This window comes from Ovis canadensis, chromosome 25, assembly GCF_042477335.2.
Source record: "Ovis canadensis isolate MfBH-ARS-UI-01 breed Bighorn chromosome 25, ARS-UI_OviCan_v2, whole genome shotgun sequence".
NCBI lineage: Eukaryota > Metazoa > Chordata > Mammalia > Artiodactyla > Bovidae > Ovis > Ovis canadensis.
The window spans coordinates 41641278-41664999 of record NC_091269.1 but is presented as its reverse complement, the minus strand read 5'-3'; the positions used below and the strand labels follow the sequence as shown (position 1 = coordinate 41664999).

The following is a 23722-nucleotide window of genomic DNA, read 5'->3' as shown; positions in this document are numbered from 1 at the left end:
TATAACTTCTCAACATCATCTTTGAAGTGGGAAAGCAGCCATAGATATACATAGGCAATAAAGTAAAAAGTGTGACTATATTCTAATAAAGAATTATTTATGTAAAATGGAATTTTAATTTCATGTTATTTCACATGTCAAAATATTATTCATCTTTTGATTTTTCTGTCTAACCATTAAAAAAATGTAAAAACCATTCTTAGCTTGTTGGTTATACACAAACAGGGAAGGAAGGCTGGAGTTAGTCTATTTTCCAATCTTGTCTTAGATGAAAGAACTGGGAATTTAAGGAGTTACAAAGATATTTCAACTGTCTTTTGTTAAAATCATGTTTCTCAGACTAAATTTATCATTGGTGAGAAAAATAAAGACTGATTTTTATTGCTGTTCATTTTGTGCAAAAGAGAACTAATTTTTATAGGTCAAATTTGTGTTGAGCTACCTAGTAGGCTCTACAAGGTTTCCAGGGACTTCTAAGGGAGGTGCATTCTGCTCAGGGTTTAGCTATAGCATTGTAAACAGGAGTTTTCAGCGTCCTTTCCTCCCACTCTTTTAATAATCTTGATATTCTTTTCATTTGCGACCCTATGGACTATTCAGTCCATGGAATTCTCTAGGCCAGAATGCTGGAGTGGATAGTCTTTCCCTTCAGGGGATCTTCCCAACCCAGGGATCGAACCCAGGTCTCCCACATTGCAGGTGAATTCTTTGCCAGCTGAGCCACTAGGATAGCCCAAGAATAGTGAAGTGGGTTAACTTATCTCTTCTCCAGAGGATAGACTTCTTTACCAACTCAGCTACCAGGGGAGCCCAGAAAGAAGTTAGTTGTACTTTAAATACTACTTTTTCTATTACTTCATTATAATAATTATTCACTGTACAAAACAGTTTATTATAGTGACACTTTCTGATACACACACATATATATTCATTCTCTTTTATCTCTTGTATAGGTAAGTTTTTAGTTCTTTGCTTTTGACTACTAAAAAAGTACCTATACAGGGAAAAAATAACCTATACAAATGGCCTTACTAAAATGCTTGTACATTTGAAATTTTAATAATTTGGATTATATTTTTGATAGAAAATCTTTTTATGTGCTTATTTGCCATTTATATTTCTCCGGAAAAATATCTGTTTAGATCCTTTTTCCATTTAAAAACTGGGTTGTCTTTTTGTTATTGAGTTGTAAGGTTTTTAAAATAGATTCTGGATATAAGTTTCTTGTTGGATACATAATATACATAATTTTTTTTACCATTCTATGACTTCTCTTTTCCCTTTCTTGATGTATTTGAAGTCCAAAGTTTAAAAAACTGCTTTACTGAGGTGTTATTGATATATAAAAACTATAATATTTAATGTATACAACATGGTGTGTTTGAAAACAAGTATATACCTGTGAAACTATCATCACAATCAATGTCATAAACTTATCTATCACCTACAAAAACTGTCCCTCTTTTTATTTGCTTTTGTTTTTTCCTTTTGTGATAAGAGCACTTAACATAAAATCTACCCTCAGCAAAGTTTAAGTATACAATACAGCATTGCTAATCATAGGCCTATGTTGTACAGTAGACACCCAGAATTTTTTATCTTTCACAACTGAAACTTTGTACGCTTTGATCAAAATCACCCCTTAACCCCTCCCTCAGGCTTCTAAAAACCATTAGTTACTTCTATGCCTTAACTATTTTAGATTCTGGAGATTACACAGAATTTTTCTTTCTGTGTCTGTCTTATTTCACACAGGGAAGTACCTTGCAGGTCCATTCAAGTTGTTGCAAATAGCAGAATTTCCTCCTTTTTTTTTAAGGCTAAATGATATTTTGTTATATGTATATACCACAGTTTCTTTATCCATTTATTCATCAGTGGACATTTAGGTTACTTTACATTTGCTATTTTAAACAATGTTGCACTGAACATGGCAGTGTAAGTATCTCTATGAGATTCATACTTAAATTCCTTTCGATATATACTCAGAAGTGGGATTGCTGGATCAAATGATGACTAAAGTTATAATTTTTTGAGGAACCTCCATATTGTTTTCCATAGTGGCTGTACCAATTTAGATCCCCATCAACAACCTGCAAGGGTTTCCTTCTCTCTATATCCTGATCACTTGCTGTCCTTTGATTTTTTGATAATAGCCATCCTGACAGTTGTGAAGTGATATTGCGATGTGGTTTTGAATTGCATTTTCTTTATGATTAGTGATGTTGAGTATATTTTCTTATACCTGTTTGTCATTTGTATGTCTTCTTTGGAGAAATGTCTATTGAGGTCCTTTGGCCATTTTTAAACTGGATTATTTGTTTGCTTTTTTCCTATTTAATTGTAGGAATTCCTTATTTTTTGAATATTAGCCTCTCATCAGATATATGGTTTGCTAAAAATCTCTCCTGTAGGTGGCCTTTTCATTTTGTTAACTAATTTTTTTTTCTTTGCAGAAACTTTTTAGTTTGTTGTAATTCCACTTGTCTATTTTTGCTTTTTTTGTCTGTGCTTTTGGTTTCATATCCAAGAAATGATTGCTGAGTCCAATGTCTAGAAACTTTTTCTCTGTTTTTATTTAAAGGTTTTATTGCTTCAGGTTTTTCATTTAAATCTTTAGTCCATTTTGATTTTTGCATATGGAGTAAGGAAAGAGTCCATTTGCATTTTTTGCATGTGGGTATCTGATTTTCCCAAACCATGTACTGAAGAGAATATCTTTTCTCCATTGTGTATTCCTGGTACATTTATTGAAGATCAATGGACTGCATATGTGTGGGTTTATTTCTGGGCTCTGTATTCTGTTCCATTGGTCTATGTCTGTTTTTATGCCAATAACATACTGCACTTATTACTATAGTTTTGTAATAATTTTTGAAATCAGGAGGTTCAAAATACCTCCAACTTTGTTCTTGCTGAAAATTGCTCTGGCTATATGTGGTTTAAAAGTTTTCATTTTTAATCACCTAATGTATTATTTTACCCACTTCAGTGTTCTTGCCTGGAGAATCCCAGGGACAGGGGAGCCTGGTGGGCTGCTGTCTATGGGGTCACACAGAGTCGGGCACGACTGAAGCAACTTAGCAGGAGCAGCAGCAATGTTTTATTTTAAAAATTGCTTTGGTTGCATATATAAGACATTATTCCTAACCTAAGATCATGAAGTTTTACTCCCATGGGTTTTTCCTGAGTTTTATAGTTTTAATTCAGGCAGAGGTCTGAGATTCATTTTGAGTGAACTTTTGTGTATAGTATGAGTTAGAGGTTCAGGTTCACTTTTTTTCTTTTTTCTTAATGTGGATATCCAGTTGTCTCATCACCATATATTGAAAATAGCTATTAATTTTTCACTGAATTTTCTTGGCATCTTTGTTAAGGATTGGTTGGCTATAAATATAAGAGTTTATTTCTGGGATATCAGTTATATTTATATTAGCTTCCTTGTAAGTTTTGAAATCACCTTATGAGGTGTGATTAGGAAGTGTGAAACCTCCAACTTAGCTCTTGTTTTGCCAAGGTTCTTTTGACAGTCCTGGGTCCTTTGTATTTCCATATGAATTTTAGGATCAGCTTGTCATTTACTTCAAAGGAGCCAGCAAAGTTTTGTTAGGGTTTGTACTGAATCTGTAGCCCAGTTTTGGGAGTATTTCCATCTTAACAATATTAAATCTTTTCATTCATGAATATGGGCTATCATTCCTTTTGTTGTCTTTAATTTCCTTCAGAAATGTTTTGTAGTTTTCGGTGTACAAATCATGCACTACTTTTGTTAAATTTATTCCAAAGTATTTTTTTCTCTTGATACTATTATGAATGAAATGTATTTAATATAATAATTTTTCAGAATTTTAAATGTTATCTCTTTATATTTTTGATATGTACAGTTAACTGCTTTGACTTCTTTGTGAGTTTTATGTTAGCAGAAGAGGTGGCAAGAACACAGAAGAACTATACAAAAAAGATCCTCATGACCCAGATAAACACGATGGTGTGATCATTCACCTAGAGCCAGACATCCTGGAATGTGAAGTCAAGTGGGCCTTAGGAAGCATCACTACGAACAAAGCTAGTGGAGGTGATGGAATTCCAGTTGAACTATTTCAAATCTTAAAAGATGATGCTGTGAAAGTGCTGCACTCAATACGCCAGCAAATTTGGAAACTCAGCAGTGGCCACAGGACTGGAAAAGGTCAGTTTTCATTCCAATCCCAAAGAAAGGCAATGCCAGAGAATGCTCAAACTACTGCACAATTGCACTTATTTCACATGCTAGCAAACTAATGCTCAAAATTCTCCAAGCCAGGCTTTAATAATATATGAACTGTGAACTTCTTTATGTTCAAGCTGGATTTGGAAAAGGCAGAGGTACCAGAGATCAAATTGTCAACATTTGTTGGGTCATTGAAAAAGCAAGAGAGTTTCAGAAAAACATCTACTTCTGCTTTATTAACTATGCCAAAGCCTTTGACCATGTGGATCACAAATAACTATGGAAAATTCCTCAAGAGATAGGAATATCAGAACACCTGACCTGCTTCCTGAGAAATCTATATGCAGGTCAGGAAGCAACAGTTAGAACTGGACATGGAACTACAGACTGGTTCCAGAAAAGGAGTATGTCAAGGCTGTATATTGTCACCCTGCTAATTTAACTTATATGCAAGAGCCAGACATCTTGGAATGTGAAGTAAAGTGGGCCATAGAAAACATCACTATGAACAAAGCTAGTGGAGGTGATGGAATTCCAGTTGAGCTGTTTCAAATCCTGAAAGATGATGCTGTGAAAGTGCTGCACTCAATCTGCCAGCAAATTTGCAAAACTCAGCAGTGGCCACAGGACTGGAAAAGGTCAGTTTTCATTCCATTTCCAAAGAAAGACAATGCCAAAGAATGCTCAAACTACCGCACAATTGCACTCATCTCACATGCTAGTAAAGTAATGCTCAAAATTCTCCAAGCCAGGCTTCAGCAATACATGAACCGTGAACTCCCTGATGTTCAAGCTGGTTTTAGAAAAGACAGAGGAATCAGAGATCAAACTGCCAACATCTGCTGGATCATGGAAAAAGCAAGAGAGTTCCAGAAAAACATCTATTTCTGCTTTATTGACTATGCCAATGCCTTTGACTGTGTGGATCACAATCAACTGTGGAAAATTCTGAGAGAGATGGGAATACCAGACCACCTGATCTGCCTCTTGAGAAACCTGTATGCAGGTTAGGAAGCAACAGTTAGGACTGGACATGGAACAACAGACTGGTTTCAAATAGGAAAAGGAGTATGTCAAGGCTGTATATTGTCACTCTGCTTATTTAACTTATATGCAGAGTACATCATGAGAAATGCTGGGCTGGAAGAAGCACAAGCTGGAATCAAGATTGCTGGGAGAAATATCAATAACCTCAGATATGCAGATGACACCACCTTTATGGCAGAAAGTGAAGAAGAACTAAAGAGCCTCTTGGTGAGAGTGAAAAAGTTGGCTTAAAGCTCAACATTCAGAAAACTAAGATCATGGCATCTTGTCCCATCACTTCATGGCAAATAGATGGGGAAACAGTGGAAATAGTGGCTGACTTTATTTTTCTGGGCTCCAAGATTGCTGCAGATGGTGATTGCAGCCATGAAATTAAAAGACACTTACTCCTTGGAAGGAAAGTTATGACCAGCCTAGACAACATATTAAAAAGCAGAGACATTACTTTGCCAACAAAGGTCTGTCTAGTCAAGGCTATGGTTTTTCCAGTAGTCATGTAAGGATGTGAGAGTTGGACTGTGAAGAAGGCTGAGCGCCGAAGAATTGATGCTTTTGAACTGTGGTGTTGGAGAAGACTCTTGAGAGTCCCTTGGACTGCAAGGAGATCCAACCATTCTATCCTAAAGAAGATCAGTCCTGGGTGTTCTTTTGAAGGACTGATGTTGAAGCTGAAACTCCTAATACTTTGGCCACCTGATGTGAAGAGCGGGCTCATTTGGAAAGACCCTGATGCTGGGAAAGATTGAGGGCAGGAGAAGGGGGTGATAGAGGATAGATGGTTGGATGGCATCACTGACTTGATGGACATGGGTTTGGGTAGACTCTGGGAGTTGGTGATGGACAGGGAGGCCTGGCGTGCTGTGGTTCATGGGGTCGCAGAGTTGGACACAACTGAGCGACTGAACTGAACTGAAATTTATGTTTAATTAGTAGCCTGCCCCTCAGACTGCAGCTATGATGATAAGTTAATGGGCCACTTTCACATAAATACTGAGTTCCTGGGATCTGTTACCTCTTGCTATATCCTGGGGATGGTAGCCATTTAATAAATCTTTCTTCATTGGTATAGTTCTGTGGTACCTGTGAGCATAATTCCCACTGGCCACTAAAATCAGGCAATGTAAAGGTGTCCATTGGTGTAGCCAAGAAAATCCATGTGCCAGACAAGGGATAAATTCCTTCCTAGGAGATAGATGTGAGCTGGAGCAATGCAGAAGGAGAGCACAAAGATAGCATCTGCTGTCCTCCTTTCCTTGAAAGCATCTGTGTAGGCCCCTAGTTGGTGCCAAACCAGAAGCCTCCCCTCCCTTTGAAACTCCTGGACAAGCTAATAGGCCTTTAACAGAAAAGGCGGAAAGTGTGTTTCAGTCTGTTTTCTGTGTTGTGCCCTGGGAGAGGTAGTATGCTAAGACTGTCTCTCTGATTGTTATAGTCCTGTGGGACACCAGGATTGGAAGCCCCACTGGCCTTCAGAGCTGGGTCCGCAAAGGACATACCCTAGGCAATGGCCACAAAAACCAGAGCACCAAATTTAAAAACCAGGGCTCCACATTATATTAAACAGCCTCTGGAAGATATTGGCACTCTGAAGCACAGCAGATGGAGAGTATGAATATTGTGCCTTCTGGCTGGAATAATAGAGGAAGAGCATATAGATGGGAACTGTAGGGAAAAAGAAAAAAAAGATGGTGGGGATAGTAAAAATGTGAAAAAGAAAAAGATGGTGCCTGCTGACTAGAATAAGGCAGAAGGAGAGAGTGAAGAGGGCGCCTGCCAGCAAGAAGGCTCCTAGATTTGTGCTAAATTAGAAAAATTAGTTGCCTGCCCCTCAGATTGATGCTTTCAGAATAACAAACAAGCCTCATATACCTAAAGTCTAGGTGCCTCTGCATGGGGCTCCGAGGCCAGTGAGCCCATATACGAACCTTTAAAGATCCATTTCTCAGTTTGTTATAAGTTGGTGGGTTTCCTGAACGTGATCCCCATTGGTTTTCAAAGCTAGATATGTTAGGAGCTTGTTTCTCTGGTACAGATCTTAAAAGTTGGGTTGCTTGATATGTCATTCAAACTCTACTTTTTAAGGAGAAGCTCTGGGTGTTCAGTTCCCTCCTGACTGTGGATTGTTGTGCTCAGGATGGGGTTCATGGTGAGACTGTATCCTATCCTCTCCTACCCAGTTTGATGTGAGCTTTTCCTTATTCACCTGATGAGTAGGAATCACTCAGACAGTTTTTAGGTTTTTTCCCCAAAGGAAGTTATTCCATATATAGTTACAGATGTGATGTGTTCATGGGAGGAGGTGAGTTCAAGGTCCTCCTTTATTGTCATCTTGAAGTGGAGTCTGGACTTTAGAACTATTTTAAACAGAGAAAGACTTTAGGATCTTTGCTCATGAAGGATTATGATGATGATGTGCATGTTTTTCTGTGCTATGGAGTTCTGTTTTATTATACTTCAGCGGAATACATCTGAATAGGTTGACATTCAAATCCAAACAGAATCTTCCTATTGAAGTGCTTTGTTTTCCTATTTGGGGATCCCTTGCAGAGTCCACATTTTGGCCAACATCATATACTCCATGGTGCTTTGCCTACCCTATTGCTCAACAGATACTTGTTATATGAGTGAATGAACTCTTTGTAAGGGTTAGGTATGTCTTAGAAAAAATTGATAGCATTGCCACTTCAACTTCAAAGCACTAATGTGAGATTCTTTTAAGAGGTATAAAAAAATCAAGGGTACAAGGTGTTGCTAGTTCAGCATAATATAATAGAAGCTATTTTTGCTCAGATTTATCAAGTAAAGGGAAAAATAATGGATTATTAACTTTAAGCTAGCATCTTAGTTGTAAGGTTTAGTTTTTTCCCCTCAAAGAATTAAGTTGACATCAAGAATAATATTGAAAGTGTTTATTGGTAGCATATTAGTCAATAGATTATTTGGAGAAAGATTCAATAGACAGCAATTGTTGGCAGCTATTTCAGCTCTTTAAGTTTGAACATTTAATTGAGTTTTAAATCCATAATACTATTTCTTTCTATTGTTTATTTTACTGTATGGATTGCTATGCTTACTTGTCACTTTTTTCTTTTACTATAAGTAGATTTAAATATATGATACTCAAAATATTAGGATATAATGTTATAGGAAGTACAATATTAAATTTAATACTCAAATATATTTAATGTATTTTATTACCCTAAAATTATTGTCAGCTTAAAATATGACATAAAGTACTTTGCCAGTTCTTTGGCAATTAAAAAAAGTAGTTTATCATCTTTGAAATTCTGAAGTGTCATCATATAGCTCTATTTTTAAAGTTCTATATTATAGTTTGTTTAGAAGAATAGTTTGTATATTGAGTAAAATATTGTACACATAAAAGACATTAATAAAGGTTTTTTAAAGCATGGAGCTATGTATTTTTACATATAAATATATAATTAAAATTTGCCTAGATATGATTGAAATGTAAAGATTATTTCTAATGTTTAAAGATACAACAGATAATTTTAAAAAATAATTTTTTAAAAATAATTTATTTTTGGTTGTGCTGGGTCTTCGTTGTTGCCTGTGGGCTTTCTCTAGTGGTGAGCGGGATCTATTCTTCCTTGTGGTGCATTGACTCCTTATTGAGATGGCTCCCCTTGTGGAGCATGGCCTCTAGGCACATAGAGTTCAGTACTTGAGGCTCCTGGGCTGTAGAGCACAGGGTCAGTCGTTGTGGCAGACAGGCTTAGTTGCTTTGTGGCACTTGGAATCTTACTGGATCAGGGATTGAACCCATGTTTCCTGCTTTGGCAGACAGATTCCTATCCATTGTACCAACAGAGAAGTTAGCCACAGAAATTTTTGCTTCAAATATATTGTTCTTTTTATTGGAAGTGAAAAGTTTGTTTTTTATGCACACACACACCCCTACACCTTAAGTATTTTATCTTAATGAATATAACATGAACATTAGCTAATGTTTTGACTTTTGGCCCAGGCTCATTTTCAGTATAGATTGAGTCTCACACAGTTGCTTTTGCCTGAATCACACCAATACTACATTGACTATGGCTTCCTATTTTGATGTCTTTATGGAAGAGAACTTAGTGACATTTGAGAAGCTACCTAACTGCTAAAGCCTTGATGTTTTATAATATTCTCCTTTCCTTTGCCCCAACTTTTACCATTTTTCTCCCACATTCAATTTGATAACAGTTTTAGGAAACCACCTTTATTGTCTCCAAGGATTCAAATTAATTTTCAAAGAAATGGCAAACCTTTTGTACTATTACTGGATAAGTTTACATACTTAATAAAATTACAGTTATAATTACAACTCACATGAAAATATTGGGGAAGAATCTAATAGACTCTTGGCATGCCTTAATTTCGTAGGATCAGGAAGTCTTCAATATACTTGAGATACTCCTTTGGTATTGAGCAGGAAAGAGGGGGGTCATTAATGTTGCTGAGAGGAAATAAAGAGTTGATTCATCTAAAGAGATGGTTAAGAGAAGGGCTTTTAAGAGAGCTTCTGCTATATCTCAACTATGATGCTAGGAGATATTTCCATCAGTTTTATAGAAACTAGCTGCCATCATATTTTATATTTTAGACAAATTTATAATTTTGTGGAATTAACTCTGTCAATATATTTCTTTTTTTTTTTTGTCAATATATTTCCCAACTCAGTTTGATTGTTCTCAGTGGTGCAGGGATTGGTGGCAGATTGTCTGTGTCTTTCCACTGAAGTTATTTCAATATGCTGTCCTTTTGTTGCCTTTATGTGGCCGCTGCTATTCTCTAATGCATGGCTGCTATTGGCCTTTAAGGCAGAAATTTTACTCTCTTTGAATTTCCTTGTTGGAGGGACTGGGACAATGCTCAGTCCAGGACTAATTTTTCCCATTATTGAGGTAAGACCCTTCTATGTACTCTATCCAATATTCCATGAGTTATGAAATTCTTCATTCTGAAAGTGAGAACAAGCAGTATTTCCAACTTTGTGTAAGTGCTAAGTACTATTACTTAAAATCCGTTTGGATGGTTCTTTCTCCCTGCAGTGAGGGAGGCCTGGGTTTGATCCCTGGGTCAGGAAGATCCCTTGGAGAAGGAAACAGCAACCAACTCCAGTATTCTTTGCCTGGAGAATCCCATGGATATAAGAGCTACAGTCCATAGGGTCACAAAGAGTTGGACATGACTGAGCAACTGACACTTCCCTAGCTTTGGGTAGTTTCCTCCAATGTATGTGTTGATTAGTATCCAGCTGAATGTTCAAGAATTAAGATCTTCTGAGTTCTCTCTGTGTGTAGCTCTCTTCTTTCCTGTGTAAACATATGTTAGTGGTCACAATCTCCCTGGAGATTCAGCTTTGTCTTTTCAGCTCAGAATATTCTCCAGTCTCTTAGTTTCCCTTTCCTATCTGTAGCCTAGGAAGTCTCTCAAGGCACTAACTAGGGCTATCAAAGAGTTCTTCCTATTTTGTTTACCGTTTCTCAGTGATTACTGTCCTTTATTGCCTAATGCTCTTCACAACTATTTTTCATATATTTTGTCTATTTTTGTTTTTTTTTCAGGTGAGAAAGAAATCTGGTCTTTGTTTCTCTGCCTTGATTGGAACTAAAATGTAAATTTTAATAAGACTTTATTGAGAGTTTAAAGATAATGCAAGGGAAATAAAATGCATATACTTACAAAGGCAACCATAGGCAGCTATATTCTGATTCCATAGGTCCTGCTGATGTCCTTGTAGCTCCCAAGCCCAAGTCCACACAACACTAGCTTTTCAGCTCTTTTGTCTGCTATGATAATGAAAGTGAAAGTGTCCAACTCTTTGTGATCCCATGGAATATATATAGCCTGCCAGGCTCCTCTGTCAATGGAATTCTCCAGGTAAGAATACTGGAGTGGGAAGCCATTCCCTCCTCCAGGGAATCTTACCAACCTGGGAACCGAACTAGGTCTCCTGTATTTCATGCGGTTTCTTTACTGTCTAAGCCATTAGGGAAGCCCCTGCTATGATAAGCATTTTTGCTCCTTGCAGTCAAATTGGCTAAAACATTTTAAGGAGGATCTTTGCTTATTTTTAAATATCTGTGTAAGTTTAGTACCTAGTTGAAGTAATTTTCCCCTCTTCTCTTCCCCCTTCCCACCCCCACCCCCAATTGATCTGCTTCAACGTTAAATTTAAGTTTCTACCTCTTAGGAGCTTTAACATGCAAAGTGGACGTTTTCCAATGAAAAACAAATAAAACCAAACCCCTAGTGCCCACTTTGAGCATGTGAACTCCATTATACCAGAGTATGTTATTATATATTGAATCAATTAATATGTACTAGTGCATGTTATATGTGTATGGTATATTAAAACACAATTGGAGGGGTGGCCAAAGGCATAACTAGAAACCTTAATTGAGTCATAAATAATGTTAATTATAAAAGTTGGAGGAAATTTGATCTTTAGTATTTGCCCATTTTCATTTTAGTTGTTCCCCTTTCTCCTGTGGATTTTTTTATACATTGTTTATACATTGTTTTTGTTTACACATTGTTTTCTTTGATTTTTCACATTTATAATCAATATGATCATTTTTAGAAAGTGAATTTAAACTTTTGAATTGTAGTAAAGGAACTTGATATTTAAAAGAAACATGTACATATCTTTTATGAAGTGAAGAATAATTTGTAATGTGTCTATTTGTCCCAGAAGTGTTCTTTTTTTACCTTTTGGAGTTTACTCATAGGATCATAGAAAGCCTTTCCCATTAAATTTTTGTATATGTAGAAGTTTTCCTATATCACATTTGTATAGGTATAAGATGTGCCTATATAATCATTCTAAAGTTTATGCCTTAGTATTGTATTCAAGCAGGCATTTCATAATGGATTTTTTTGAAGATTAAAAGGAGCATATTTGATAGGAAAGGAACAAAATGATCCCAGTAGAAAGGAAACCTTCTGAATCTAGTTCTTGTGATGTTTTTATGACGTTTAGTAAATTGCTTTTATATATAAAGTAGAATTTCTTGAAGGAAAAATGTAGTTTTTTATTTGTATGTATTTTGAAAGTAAAATTTCCAATTAACTGCAAGGTAAAAGTGTTATAAGAAAGACTGGGAATTATTTCAGAAGAATAGACTCCTTGCATGTAGACTTTATAAAGCACAGATGCTAATATTCTAGATAGAAGGGAAATTTGTTATACTTTTTAAATGCTTAATTAGGAAAATATCTATTTTCTCTGAATGCCAGTCAGTTTGGCTGGGAATTAGCTAAATTCTATAAGTTGTCTATCGTTGTCAATAGCTGGAACATACTGCTCTTACCTAGAGTATTTAGTTACGTGTCCTCTGACACTTCACACAGAGGTAGGTCCTTTTCCTCTGTGCCTCTTAGTACTTTGTACAGGTCTCTACCTGAGCCCTGCTTAGATTGTATCCGTGTTTTTTGACTCTGTGATGAACTTGGGCTGCAAAATGCTCTAGATCTCAGATGCCTATGATGGATCTGTGCTATGTAGATAACAGCAAAAACTTGTCAGAGGAAAGTTGAATAATGTTTATTCATGTATTCATTCAACAATACACATTCAATGTATAGAATTATGCAAGAGAGTAAGTGTTATTCTAGACGCTGTGAATATTGTAGTGACCAGCACCAGTATTTCTCTTGCTCTCACAAGAGTCCTTATTGTTGTTGTTTTGTGATTTCCCAGGCAAGAATCCTGGAGTGGGTTGCCATTTCCTTCTCCAGGGGATTCTGACCCAGGGATTGAAACCCACGTCTCCTGCATTGGGCAAGGAGTTTGTTTACCACTGAGCCATTTGGGAAGCCCACAGACACACGTGCTATTCTACACTCTGCATATTGTGGTGACAGGACCAGTACACCTCTTATACTCACAGTCTTCTGATTCAGAAGAAAAGACAGGCTTTGATACAGGTTATTGCAATAAGTGAAGTCTTCCCAGGTGGCGCTAGTGGTGAAGAACCCACCTACCAATGCAGAAGATATAAGAGATGCAGGTTCGATCCCTGGATCAGGAAGATCCCCTGGAGGAGGGCAAAGCAAACCACTTCAATATTCTCGCCTGGAGAATCCCATGGACAGAGAAGCCTGGTGGGCTATAGTCCATAGGGTCGCAAAGAGTTGGACCCAACTGAAATGGCTTAGCACGCACTCACACAATAAGTGATAATAAGGATTATGATAGGAAGCATAGAACCCTACCATAAGATCTGCTTTAGTAAGAGGGGGCTAAGGCTTCCTGCAGAAAGTAATGTTTATGTTGAAAGCAGAAGTATGGACTGAATACAGCTGGAAAAGATTGGCAGTATTATAGAGGAGGGAGGGTAGTAAGTCCAGTAATAGGAAAGTTTACTTACTACATCTTTATTAATGTATTTGAGGAGTAACATTTTTGTTTTTCAAGAATAACCCAACAACGCTACTTGGCTGGGTCTTTATATTGCCTTAACAGAGACAAAGACTGTAATTGTTTAAGGTTTAAATGACCTTTTTCTGAGTATGTCTCTTCAGCCAGTTGTTCAGCATCTTAACATCTTTAGAGTCAAGAACATATAATTCTTTTTGAATATGTATTTAATTTTAGTATGTGAAGTCAAAGACAATATTCTATAAAGGCTATCATAACTTTACAATTCAGACACATGACAAGAAAAGATAATCTTCTGTGGGAATTCATTTGCTCTCTTAATTTCAGAGGTCACTTTAATTTTCCTATTTCCTAGTAGCAATTCTGACTTGCAGAGAAACGCATTAAAAAAACCATTTACTGGTTTAAAAATTTACTGTCTCTACTAGAAATTTCCTGAGAAAATAACAGCTAACATTTGTTGAGTGCGTTTCATGTTCAGATACTGTGTTAAATGTATATTATAAAATATATTTCATTTAAACATCCTAGAAACACTGTGAGACAATTAATATTTTAATCCATTTCCTATTGATAAGGACACTGAAAATATTTAACTGTCCACAGTCTCAGAACTAGAAGTGGCAGATAAGAATTTGATCTCAGAAGTGTCTGACTTCACAGCCTGAGTTCCTAACTTGGTGTTGCTTCAGTTCAGTTCTATTCAGTCACTCAGACATGTCTGACTCTTTGTGACCCCATGGACTGAAGCACGCCAGGCTTCCCTGTCCATCACCAATTCCTGGAGCTTGCTCAAACTCATGTCCATCAAGTTGGTGATACCATCCAGCCATTTCATCCTCTGTCATCTCCTTCTCCTACTTTCTTCAGTCTTTCCCAGCATCAGGGTCTTTTCCAATGAGTTAGTTCTTCACATCATGTGGCCAAAGTACTGGAGCTTCAGCTTCAGGATCAGTCCTTCCAATGAATATTCAGGACTGATTTCCTTTAGGATGGACTGGCTTGACCTCCTTGCAGTCCAAGGGACTCTCAAGAGTCTTCTCCAACACCACAGTTCAAAAGCATCAATTCTTTGGTGCTCAGCTTTCTTTATAGTCCACCTCTCACATCCATACATGACTACTGGAAAAACCATAGCTTTGACTAGAGGGACCTTTGTTGGCAGAGTAATGTCTCTGCTTTTAAATAAGCTGTCTAGGTTGGTCATAAATTTTCTTTCAAGGAACAAGTGTCTTTTAATTTCATGGCTGCAGTCACCATCTGCAGTGATTTTGGAGCCCCCCAAATTAAAATCTGTCACTGTTTCCATTGTTTCCCCATTTATTTGCCATGAAGTGATGGGACCAGACGCCATGACCTTAGTTTTCTGTATGTTGAGCTTTAAGCCAAGTTTTTCACTCTCCTCTTTCACTTTCATCAAGAGGCTCTTTATTTCTTCTTTGCTTTCTCCCATGAGGTGGTGTCATCTGCACATCTGAGGTTATTGATATTTCTCTGGGCAATCTTGATTCCAGCTTGTGTTTCATCTAGTCCAACAGGTTGCATGATATACTCAGCATTTAAGTTAAATTAGCTGGGTGATAATATACAGCCTTGACATACTGCTTTCCTGATCTGGAGCCAGTCTGTTGTTCCATGTCCAGTTCTAACTGTTGCTTCTTGGCCTGCATACAGGTTTCTCAGGAGGTAGGTCAGGTGGTCTAGTATTCCCATCTCTTGAAGAATTTTCCACAGTTTGTTGTGATCCACACAGCCAAAGGCTTTGGTGTAGTCAATAAAGCAGAAGTAGATGTTTTTCTGGAGCTCTCTTGCTTTTTCAATTACTCAACAGATGTTGACAACTTGATCTCTCGTTCCTCTGTCTTTTCTAAATCCAGCTTGAACATCTGGAAATTCACAGTTCATATACTGTTGAAGCCTAGCTTGGAGAATTTTGAGCATTAGTTTGCTAGAGTGTGAGATGCGTGCAATTGTGCAGTAGTTTGAACATTCTTTGGCATTGCCTTTCTTTGAGATTGGAATGAAAACTGACCTTCTCCAGTCCTATGGCCACTGCTGAGTTTCCAAATTTGCTGACATATTGAGTGCAGTGCTTTCATAGCATCGTCTTTTATGATTTGAAATAGCTCAACTTGAATTCCATCACCTCCACTAGCTTTGTTCGTAGTGATGCTTCCTAAGGCCCACTTGACTTTATATTCCAGGATGTCTTGCTCTAGGTGAGTGAATCACACTATCTTGATTATCTGGGTCGTGAAGATCTTTTTTATATAGTTCTTCTGTTTATTCTTGCCACCTCTTCTTAATATCTTCTGCTGCTGTTAGGTCCATACCATTTCTGTCCTTTATTGAGACCATCTTTACATGAAATATTCCCTTGATATCTCTGATTTTCCTGAAGAGATCTCTAGTCTTTCCCATTCTATTGTTTTCTACTATTTCTTTTCATTGATCACTGAGGAAGGCTTTCTTATTTCTCCTTGATATTCTTTGGAACTCTGTATTCAATTGGCTATATCTTTCCTTTTATCTTTTTCCTTTAGCTTCTCTTCTTTTCTCAGCTATTTCTTAGGCCTCCTCAGACAACCATTTTGCCTTTTTTAAATTTCTTTTTCTTGGGGATGGTCTTGATCATTGCCTCCTGTACAATGTCATGAACCTCCATCCATAGTTCTTCAGGCACTCTATCAGATCTAATCCCTTGAATCTATATGTCACTTCCACCGTATAATCATAAGGGATTTGATTTAGATCATACGTGAATGGTCTAGTGGTTTTCCCTACTTTCTTCAATTTAAGTCTGAATTTGGCAATAAGGAGTTCATGATCTGAGCCACAGTCAGCTCCCGGTCTTATTTTTGCTGACTGTATAGAGCTTCTCCATCTTTGGCTGCAAAGAAAATAATCAATCTGATTTCGGTATGACCATCTAGTGATGTCCACGTGTAGAGTCTTCTCTTGTGTTTTTGGAAGAGGGTGTTTGCTATGACCAGTGTGTTCTCTTGGCAAATCTCTGTGAGCCTTTGCCCTACTTCATTTTGTACTCCAAGGCCAAGTTTGCCTGTTACTCCAGGTAGCTCTTGACTTCCTACTTTTGCATTCCAGTCCCCTATAAGGAAAGGGACATCTTTTTTGGGTGTTAGTACTAGAGGGTCTTGTAGGTCTTCATAGAACTGTTCAGCTTCAGCTTCTTCAGCATTACTGGTTGGGGCATAGAACTGAATTACTGTGATATTGAATGGTTTGCCTTGGAAATAAACAGGGATCATCCTGTCATTTTTGAGATTGCATCCACGTACTGCATTTCGGACTCTTTTGTTGACTATGATGGCTACTCCATTTATCCTAAGAGATTCTTGCCCACAGTAGTAGATATAATGGTCATATTTTAGAGTTCTCACAGGAGAAGATGAACACATACTATTCTATTCTGCCATCTTGTTACCTCTCATGGTATTGCTTAGAAGAGCTAAATGGAATGTATTAAAATATTAAGACAGTCTTAGACCTTTCACAGGTTTTGTCCATATTAAGATATATTATTCTTATTATTTTAAATAATAATTTATTGTATTTTCTTTATGCTGAAGATTGTGAATAAATAGAAACAAAGAGTCATCGAGTAAAGTAGATGAAACAGGCCCTTCCAGATGTTGGTGAGGTGGTTGTGTTTAGAGAATTTTTTGGCATGTATATCAATACTTAAAATTCATTTACCTCTGACTCAGCAATTCTAATTTTAAGAATTTATGCTACAGCTAAATTTGTCCATACATGCAAAGATACATATTATGGGCATTCTTTGTAGTATTGTTTGAAATAGAAAAAAGTTGGAAATAATTTGTGTGTTCAATAGGGGCCTCATACATAAACAGATCCATAGGAGAGAATCAAGAGCCCAGAAATAACCCAAGCATTTATAGTCAACTAATATTTATGAAGAGAGATGAGAACTCAAAGGAGAAAAGACAGTTTCTTCAATAAATTGTTGTTGTTGTTGTTCATTTGTTAAGTCATGTGCAACTCTTTGCAACCTCATGAACTGTAGCATGCCAGGCTTTCCTGTCCTTCATTATCTCCCTGAGTCTGCCCAAACTCATGTCCATTCAATCAGTGATTCCATCCAACCATCTCACCTCCTGTCATTCCCTTCTCTTCTTGCTCTCAATCTTTTCCCAGATTAGGATCTTTTCCAGTGGGGTGGCTCTTTGCATCAGGTGGCCAAAGTTTGGAGCTTCAGCTTGAGCACCAGTCCTTCCAATGAATAGTCAGGGTTGGCTTCTTTTAGGATTGACTGGTTTGATCTCCTTACAGTACATGGGACTCTCAAGAGTCTTCTCCAGCACCACACTTCGAAAGCATCAATTCTTCCATGCTCAGCCTTCTTCATGGTCCAACTCTCACATTCTGCATAACTACTGGAAAAATCATAGCTTTGATTATACGGACCTTTGTCAGCAAAATGATGCTTCTCTTCAATAAATAGTGCTGGGATAATTGAATTTCATATATAAAAGAATGAAACTGGGCTCCTATCTAACATCAATCAGAAAAATTAACTCAAAATGGATTAAATATTTAAATGTAATATCTGAAACCATTAAATTCCTAGGAAAATAACAGAAAAATAAATCTTCTTGTGATGGACCTCAGTAATGATATTTTTGGATATGACACCTGAAGCATAAGAAACAAAATGAAAATTAAACAAGTGGAACTAGATCAAAGTAAAACATTTCTTGCAGTGAAAGAAATCATCAACAAAGTAAAAAGATAATTTATGGAATGGAGAAAAATATTTGCAAACCATATATCTGATAAGAGCTTAATGGTGTGAGTGTGAAGCAAAGGGAATCCTTGTGTACTATTGGTGTGATTTTAATGGAAAACTGTATGAAGGACTCTCAAAAATTTAAAAATAGAACTATGGTGTAATTCAGCAATTCCACTTCTGTTAATATATGTAAAGCAAACAAAAACATGAAATTAAAAAGTTATCTGTATCCCCATGTTCATAGAGGCGTTATTTACAATAGTCAAGACATGGGAACAACCTAAATGTCCACAGATGAATGAATGGATACAGAAGATGCGGCATATACACAATGCACTATTATTCATCCACAAAAAATGAGGAAATCCTACCATATGCAACAATATTGGGGGACCCTGAAGGCATTATTCTAAGTGAAATAAGTCAGACAAACGCAGACAAATACTTTATGATTTCACTTACTTGTGAGATCTAAAAAGCAAAAATAAGACCAAACTCAACAAAAGAGATCAGACTTGCAGTTGCACTCAACCAGAGGTTGGGTGTGGTGGGAGGGGGAGTTAGATAAATATGGTCAAAAGGTACACATTTACCATTTAAATGAGTATGAGGGATGCAATGTACGACACTGTGACATTGTTAATACTGCTGTATTATATAAAGGAGAATTGATAAGAGAGTAAATCTTGAACTCTCATCACAAAGAACGTTTTTTCCCCTTTTCTTCCTTCTTTTTCTTTATTTACACAAAATGATGAATGTTACTATCAGATGAACTTAATCTGATAGTATTTTTTACAATATATGTAAATCAAACCATCATTTTCTATGCCTTAAACTTATACAGTGATACATGCCAATTATTTCTCAACAAAACTTGGAAAAGCATTACTAACAAAATGGAAGGCCTGGAAAAGTAAGTTATAATATATCAATTAAATGTAATTTTATTCAAGCATTAAAAAGAATGACGAAACAGCTAATCAACTCTTAGTAAGTTCCAAACACTGCTCTTATTTAATCTTCATAAAAATTATACTTACTATTATCAGCTACATTTACAGTGAGTGACCAGACCATCATGGTTATTCAGGTCATAAGACCTTTTTTGTACAATTCTTCTGTGTATTCTTGCCACCTCTTCTTAATCTCTTCTGCTTCTGTTAGGTCCTTACCATTTCTGTCCTTCATTGTGCCCATCTTTGCGTGAAATGTTCTCTTGGTACCTCTGATTTTCTGCCAGCAAATTTGGAAAACTCAGCGGTAGCCATAGAGCTGGAAAAGGTCAGTTTTCATTATAATCCCAAAGAAAGGCAAGCCAAACAATGTTCAAACTACCTTGTAATTTTGCTCATTTCACATGCTAGCAAGGTAATGGTCAAAATCCTTCAAGCTAGGCTTCAATAGCATGTGAAACAGATGTAGCAGCTATATTGAGAAAAGGCAGGGGAACCAGAGATCTAATTGCCAAAATCTGTTGGATCACAGAAAATAAAACAACAGAATTCCAGAAAAACATCTGCTTCTTCATTGATTATGCTAAAGTCTTTGACTATGTGGATCACAGCAAACTGTGAAACATTTTTCAAGAGATGGGAATACCAGATCACCTTACCTGCCTCCTGAGAAACCTGTGTGCAGGTCAAGAACTGGACATGGAACAGCAGACTGGTTCAAAATTGGGAAAGGAGTACGTAAAGACTGTATATTGTCACCTTGCTTATTTAACTTATATGCAGAGTACATCATGTGAAATGCCAGACTGGATGAAGCACAAGCTGGAATCAAGATCACTGGGAGACATATCAGTAACTTCAGATATTCAAATGACACCACCCTAATGTCCAAAAGGGAAGAGGAACTAAATAGCCTCCTGATGAAGTGAAAGAGGAGGGTGAAAAACCTGGCTTAAAACTCCGCAATCAAAAGCTAAGATCATGGCATCCAGTCCCATCACTTCATGGCAAATAGATGCCAAAAAATGGAAACAGTGACAGATTCTGTTTTCTTGGGCTCTGAAATCAGTGTGGACAGTGACCGCAGCCATGAAAATAAAATACGCTTGCTCCCTGGAAGGAAAGCTATGACAAACCTAGACAGTGTATTAAAAAGCAGAGACATCACTCTGCTGATAGAAGTCTGTCTAGTCAAAGCTATGGTTTTCCAGGTGTCATGTATGGATATGAGAGTTAGACCATTAAAGAGGCTGAGTGCCTAAGAATTGAGGTTTTTGAGGTGTGTTGCTGGGGAAGATTCTTGAGAGTCCCTTGGACTGCAAGGAGATCAAACCAGTCAATCCTAAAGGAAACCAGTCCTGAATGTTCATTGGACAGACTGATGCTGAAGCTGAAACTCCAATACTTTGGCTACCTGATATGAAGAGCTGACTCATTGGAAAAGACCCTGATGCTGGGAAAATTGAGGGCAGGAGGAGAAGGGGGTGACAGAGGATGAGACTGTTGGATGGCATCACTGATTCAATGGATGTGAGTTTGAGCAAACTCTGGGAAATAGTGAAGGACAGGGAAGCCTAACTTGCTACTTGTCCATGGGGTTGCAAAAAGTTGAATGTGTCTGAGTGACTGAACAAAAACCACTTATAGTGGAAAAAAATGAAACCTAAAGAGGCTAAGTGACTTGTGCCCACATTATTAAGTTTTGTGCTCTGTTGCTTCCTGATCATCTGTATCCCAATATGTAAAGAAAATAAATTGATAGGTGAAAAGAATGTAGAAAGTTTTTATAGTATAATGGTGGTGGTGGTTTAGTCACTAAGTTGTGTCCAACTCACAATGCCATGGTAGCCTGCCAGGCTCCTCTGTCCATGGGAATTCTCCAGGCAAGAATACTGGAGTGAGTTGCTATTTCCTTCTCGAGGGGACCTTCCTGACCCAGGGACTGAACCTGGGTCTCCTACATTGCAGGTGGATTTTCTACTGACTGAGCTACAAGGAAAGCCTATAGTATAATACTATTTATGAAAAGAATCTGAATCTATACCTTCTATATGTTTCCTTTATAACATATAATATCTATGCTTTCCTAGGATATAAACCTTTTAAATAATATATATGTATATGACTGAATATACTAATAAAATATATTATGTATTTAAAAGTATACATATATATATATATGCCCACACATAAAACATACATTCATAGAAAAATTTCTGGATAGATAAAAGAACTTAATGGTTATTTTGGGGATTTTTATGGAAATGGACAAAAAATTCACTTTATATTCTCTAGTATGGTAAATTATTTAAAAGTAGCAAGCCACATATTGCTTTCATAATAAAAATGTTTAAATTTAAAAAATTAAAAAATAGTGGATGTGCTAAATCTTTAGCAATTATGTTAATGGAGTAGAGTAAAGAGGGATTTTTCATTTTGCACCTTTCTGAACTGTGAACTTCTTAAAATAAATTGATGCATGTTACTTTTATAAAGAAAATATTTTAAATGAAGAAACCTTAAAAATAGTGAGTATATTTCTCTAACAAGTACTGTGAAATATTATTTCCATGACTAAGTTTAGGATATAGTTTATTAGTATGTTGACAATTTAGAATAAATCTACCTATGTTAAACTTTTATCAGAGAAATGCTGTCTTACTATTTTAAAGGCTAGTTCTTTTCTAACATCCATTGAGTTGGAATGTAACTCAGTGAAGATTTATCTTATTTTTATAAACAAAATTGTTTCCGATTGAAGCCTTAGTAATGAAACCTTTCACAGCAAATGAGATTCAGCAAATGCAGAAGTTGACAGCAATTTTATTAGATGTTGCTGGTCAATTGAACACAGTTTTCATGCAGAAAAATGGTACCATGATTCTTAACCTCCAGAACATTTATCAAAAACAAATATCAATTTGAAAGTGCATTTTTTTATTGAGATGATGTTCTAGTGTCAAGTGACAGTAGTTTAATATTATGCTTAGTCATGGAATGTACTTGGAATTAAGTTGGATGATAAATGCTGCAACAGGCATAAGTGAAGCTTAAAATATAACATATTTGGGGTTGTGTGTTTCAGGTGAAGCTCTGAAAGTATCAGCTGAGCGATTTGCAGATGACCCCTGTTATCTCCCGAAAAGGGAAGCTGTGGTTCAGGCTGCCCGTGCCTTGCTGGCTGCAGTTACCAGACTCCTTGTCCTCGCAGATATGATTGATGTCATGTGTCTCTTGCAGCACGTGTCAGCTGTAAGTAAAAGATGACTTAGTTTACCTTGGCATTGTTCTCACTTATAATTCCATTTTCTGAACCCAGCATCAATCCGAGCACATCGGTACTCTCATTTCTTAATGTCACCATTCAGAAGTTGACTTGATTGGGTTGTGAAACTAATGCGTACTTCACAAGAATGAAGCCAGAAGTGAGTTTTAAAGCCAGTGGGAGACTGAAAAACAGAAGAAGGCTTATTGATAAGGAAATGGCTAGAAAATTTCTAGGCTTTTGACCATTTAAGTTATTATGCCCTATATAAGTCTGTAAATAAATACATAATAACATAATTATAAAGATAATATAGAAAATAAATCTGTGAATATAAATTATTTGAGAAAAGAAAAACCTTGAAGCTTAAGGCATGTGGAAGTTTGTCCTAATTGTAAATGAAAACTCCTTTTGCCAGCTCCTCTTGATCTGAGTACATGTTTCCAGGTAGTCTGTGTTGTCTGTAGCAATGTATTATGAAAATGTATAAATGTATTTATTTAATAAGAATGAAGAATATATTTAAACTAGGAGATAACAAAGGCAGAAAGATATCTCATTTGCTTTATTTTGGCAGACAAAACCATTTAGCAATGGTTTAGTAGAAGGACAATTTCTTTTAGCCTTTATCACTTTCTTAACTTATTCAGTTTGACCGTCATTAGTAGTATCAAGATGAAAAGTTTGCAAAGAACACTTTGGAGTCTGTTTTTCTCTCACTTTAAATAGGACCCTGGCTCTTCTGTTCATAAATATGTTTGCATTTTCATAAAGGTGCTTGGTGACTATTGTAACTTTATTAAGCAAATACCTTGCTGAATGACCTTCTTGTCAAAATAATTTTCTATAATTGCTAAGTTAAATTTTGTTTTTCATTATTCACTTACTTACCCTCTGGAGAAGGGAATGGCAACCCCCACTCCAGTATTCTTGCCTGGAGGGCTACAGTCCATGGGGTAGCAAAGAATTGGACATAACCGAGCAACTAAAGCTATTATACTTACTAATGTTTATTTTAACCCTAAAGTAGGGTTAAAAAGAAAGAGTTTGTCTTCACCCTTTCATTTATACTTTCATATTC

The 23722-nt window shown here is 36.6% G+C and overlaps 1 protein-coding gene across 2 annotated transcripts in view; it reads left to right on the top strand.

Annotated features, from left to right (window-relative positions):
* The window catches only part of CTNNA3 (catenin alpha 3), a 1891866-nt gene that overhangs the window by 119459 nt on the left and 1748685 nt on the right, over positions 1–23722 (top strand). For both annotated transcript variants that reach the window (XM_069571817.1, XM_069571818.1), the window contains exon 4: positions 22462–22628. In XM_069571817.1, the coding sequence (XP_069427918.1) occupies positions 22462–22628 (167 nt within the window). The remainder of the gene's footprint in view (positions 1–22461; positions 22629–23722) is intronic.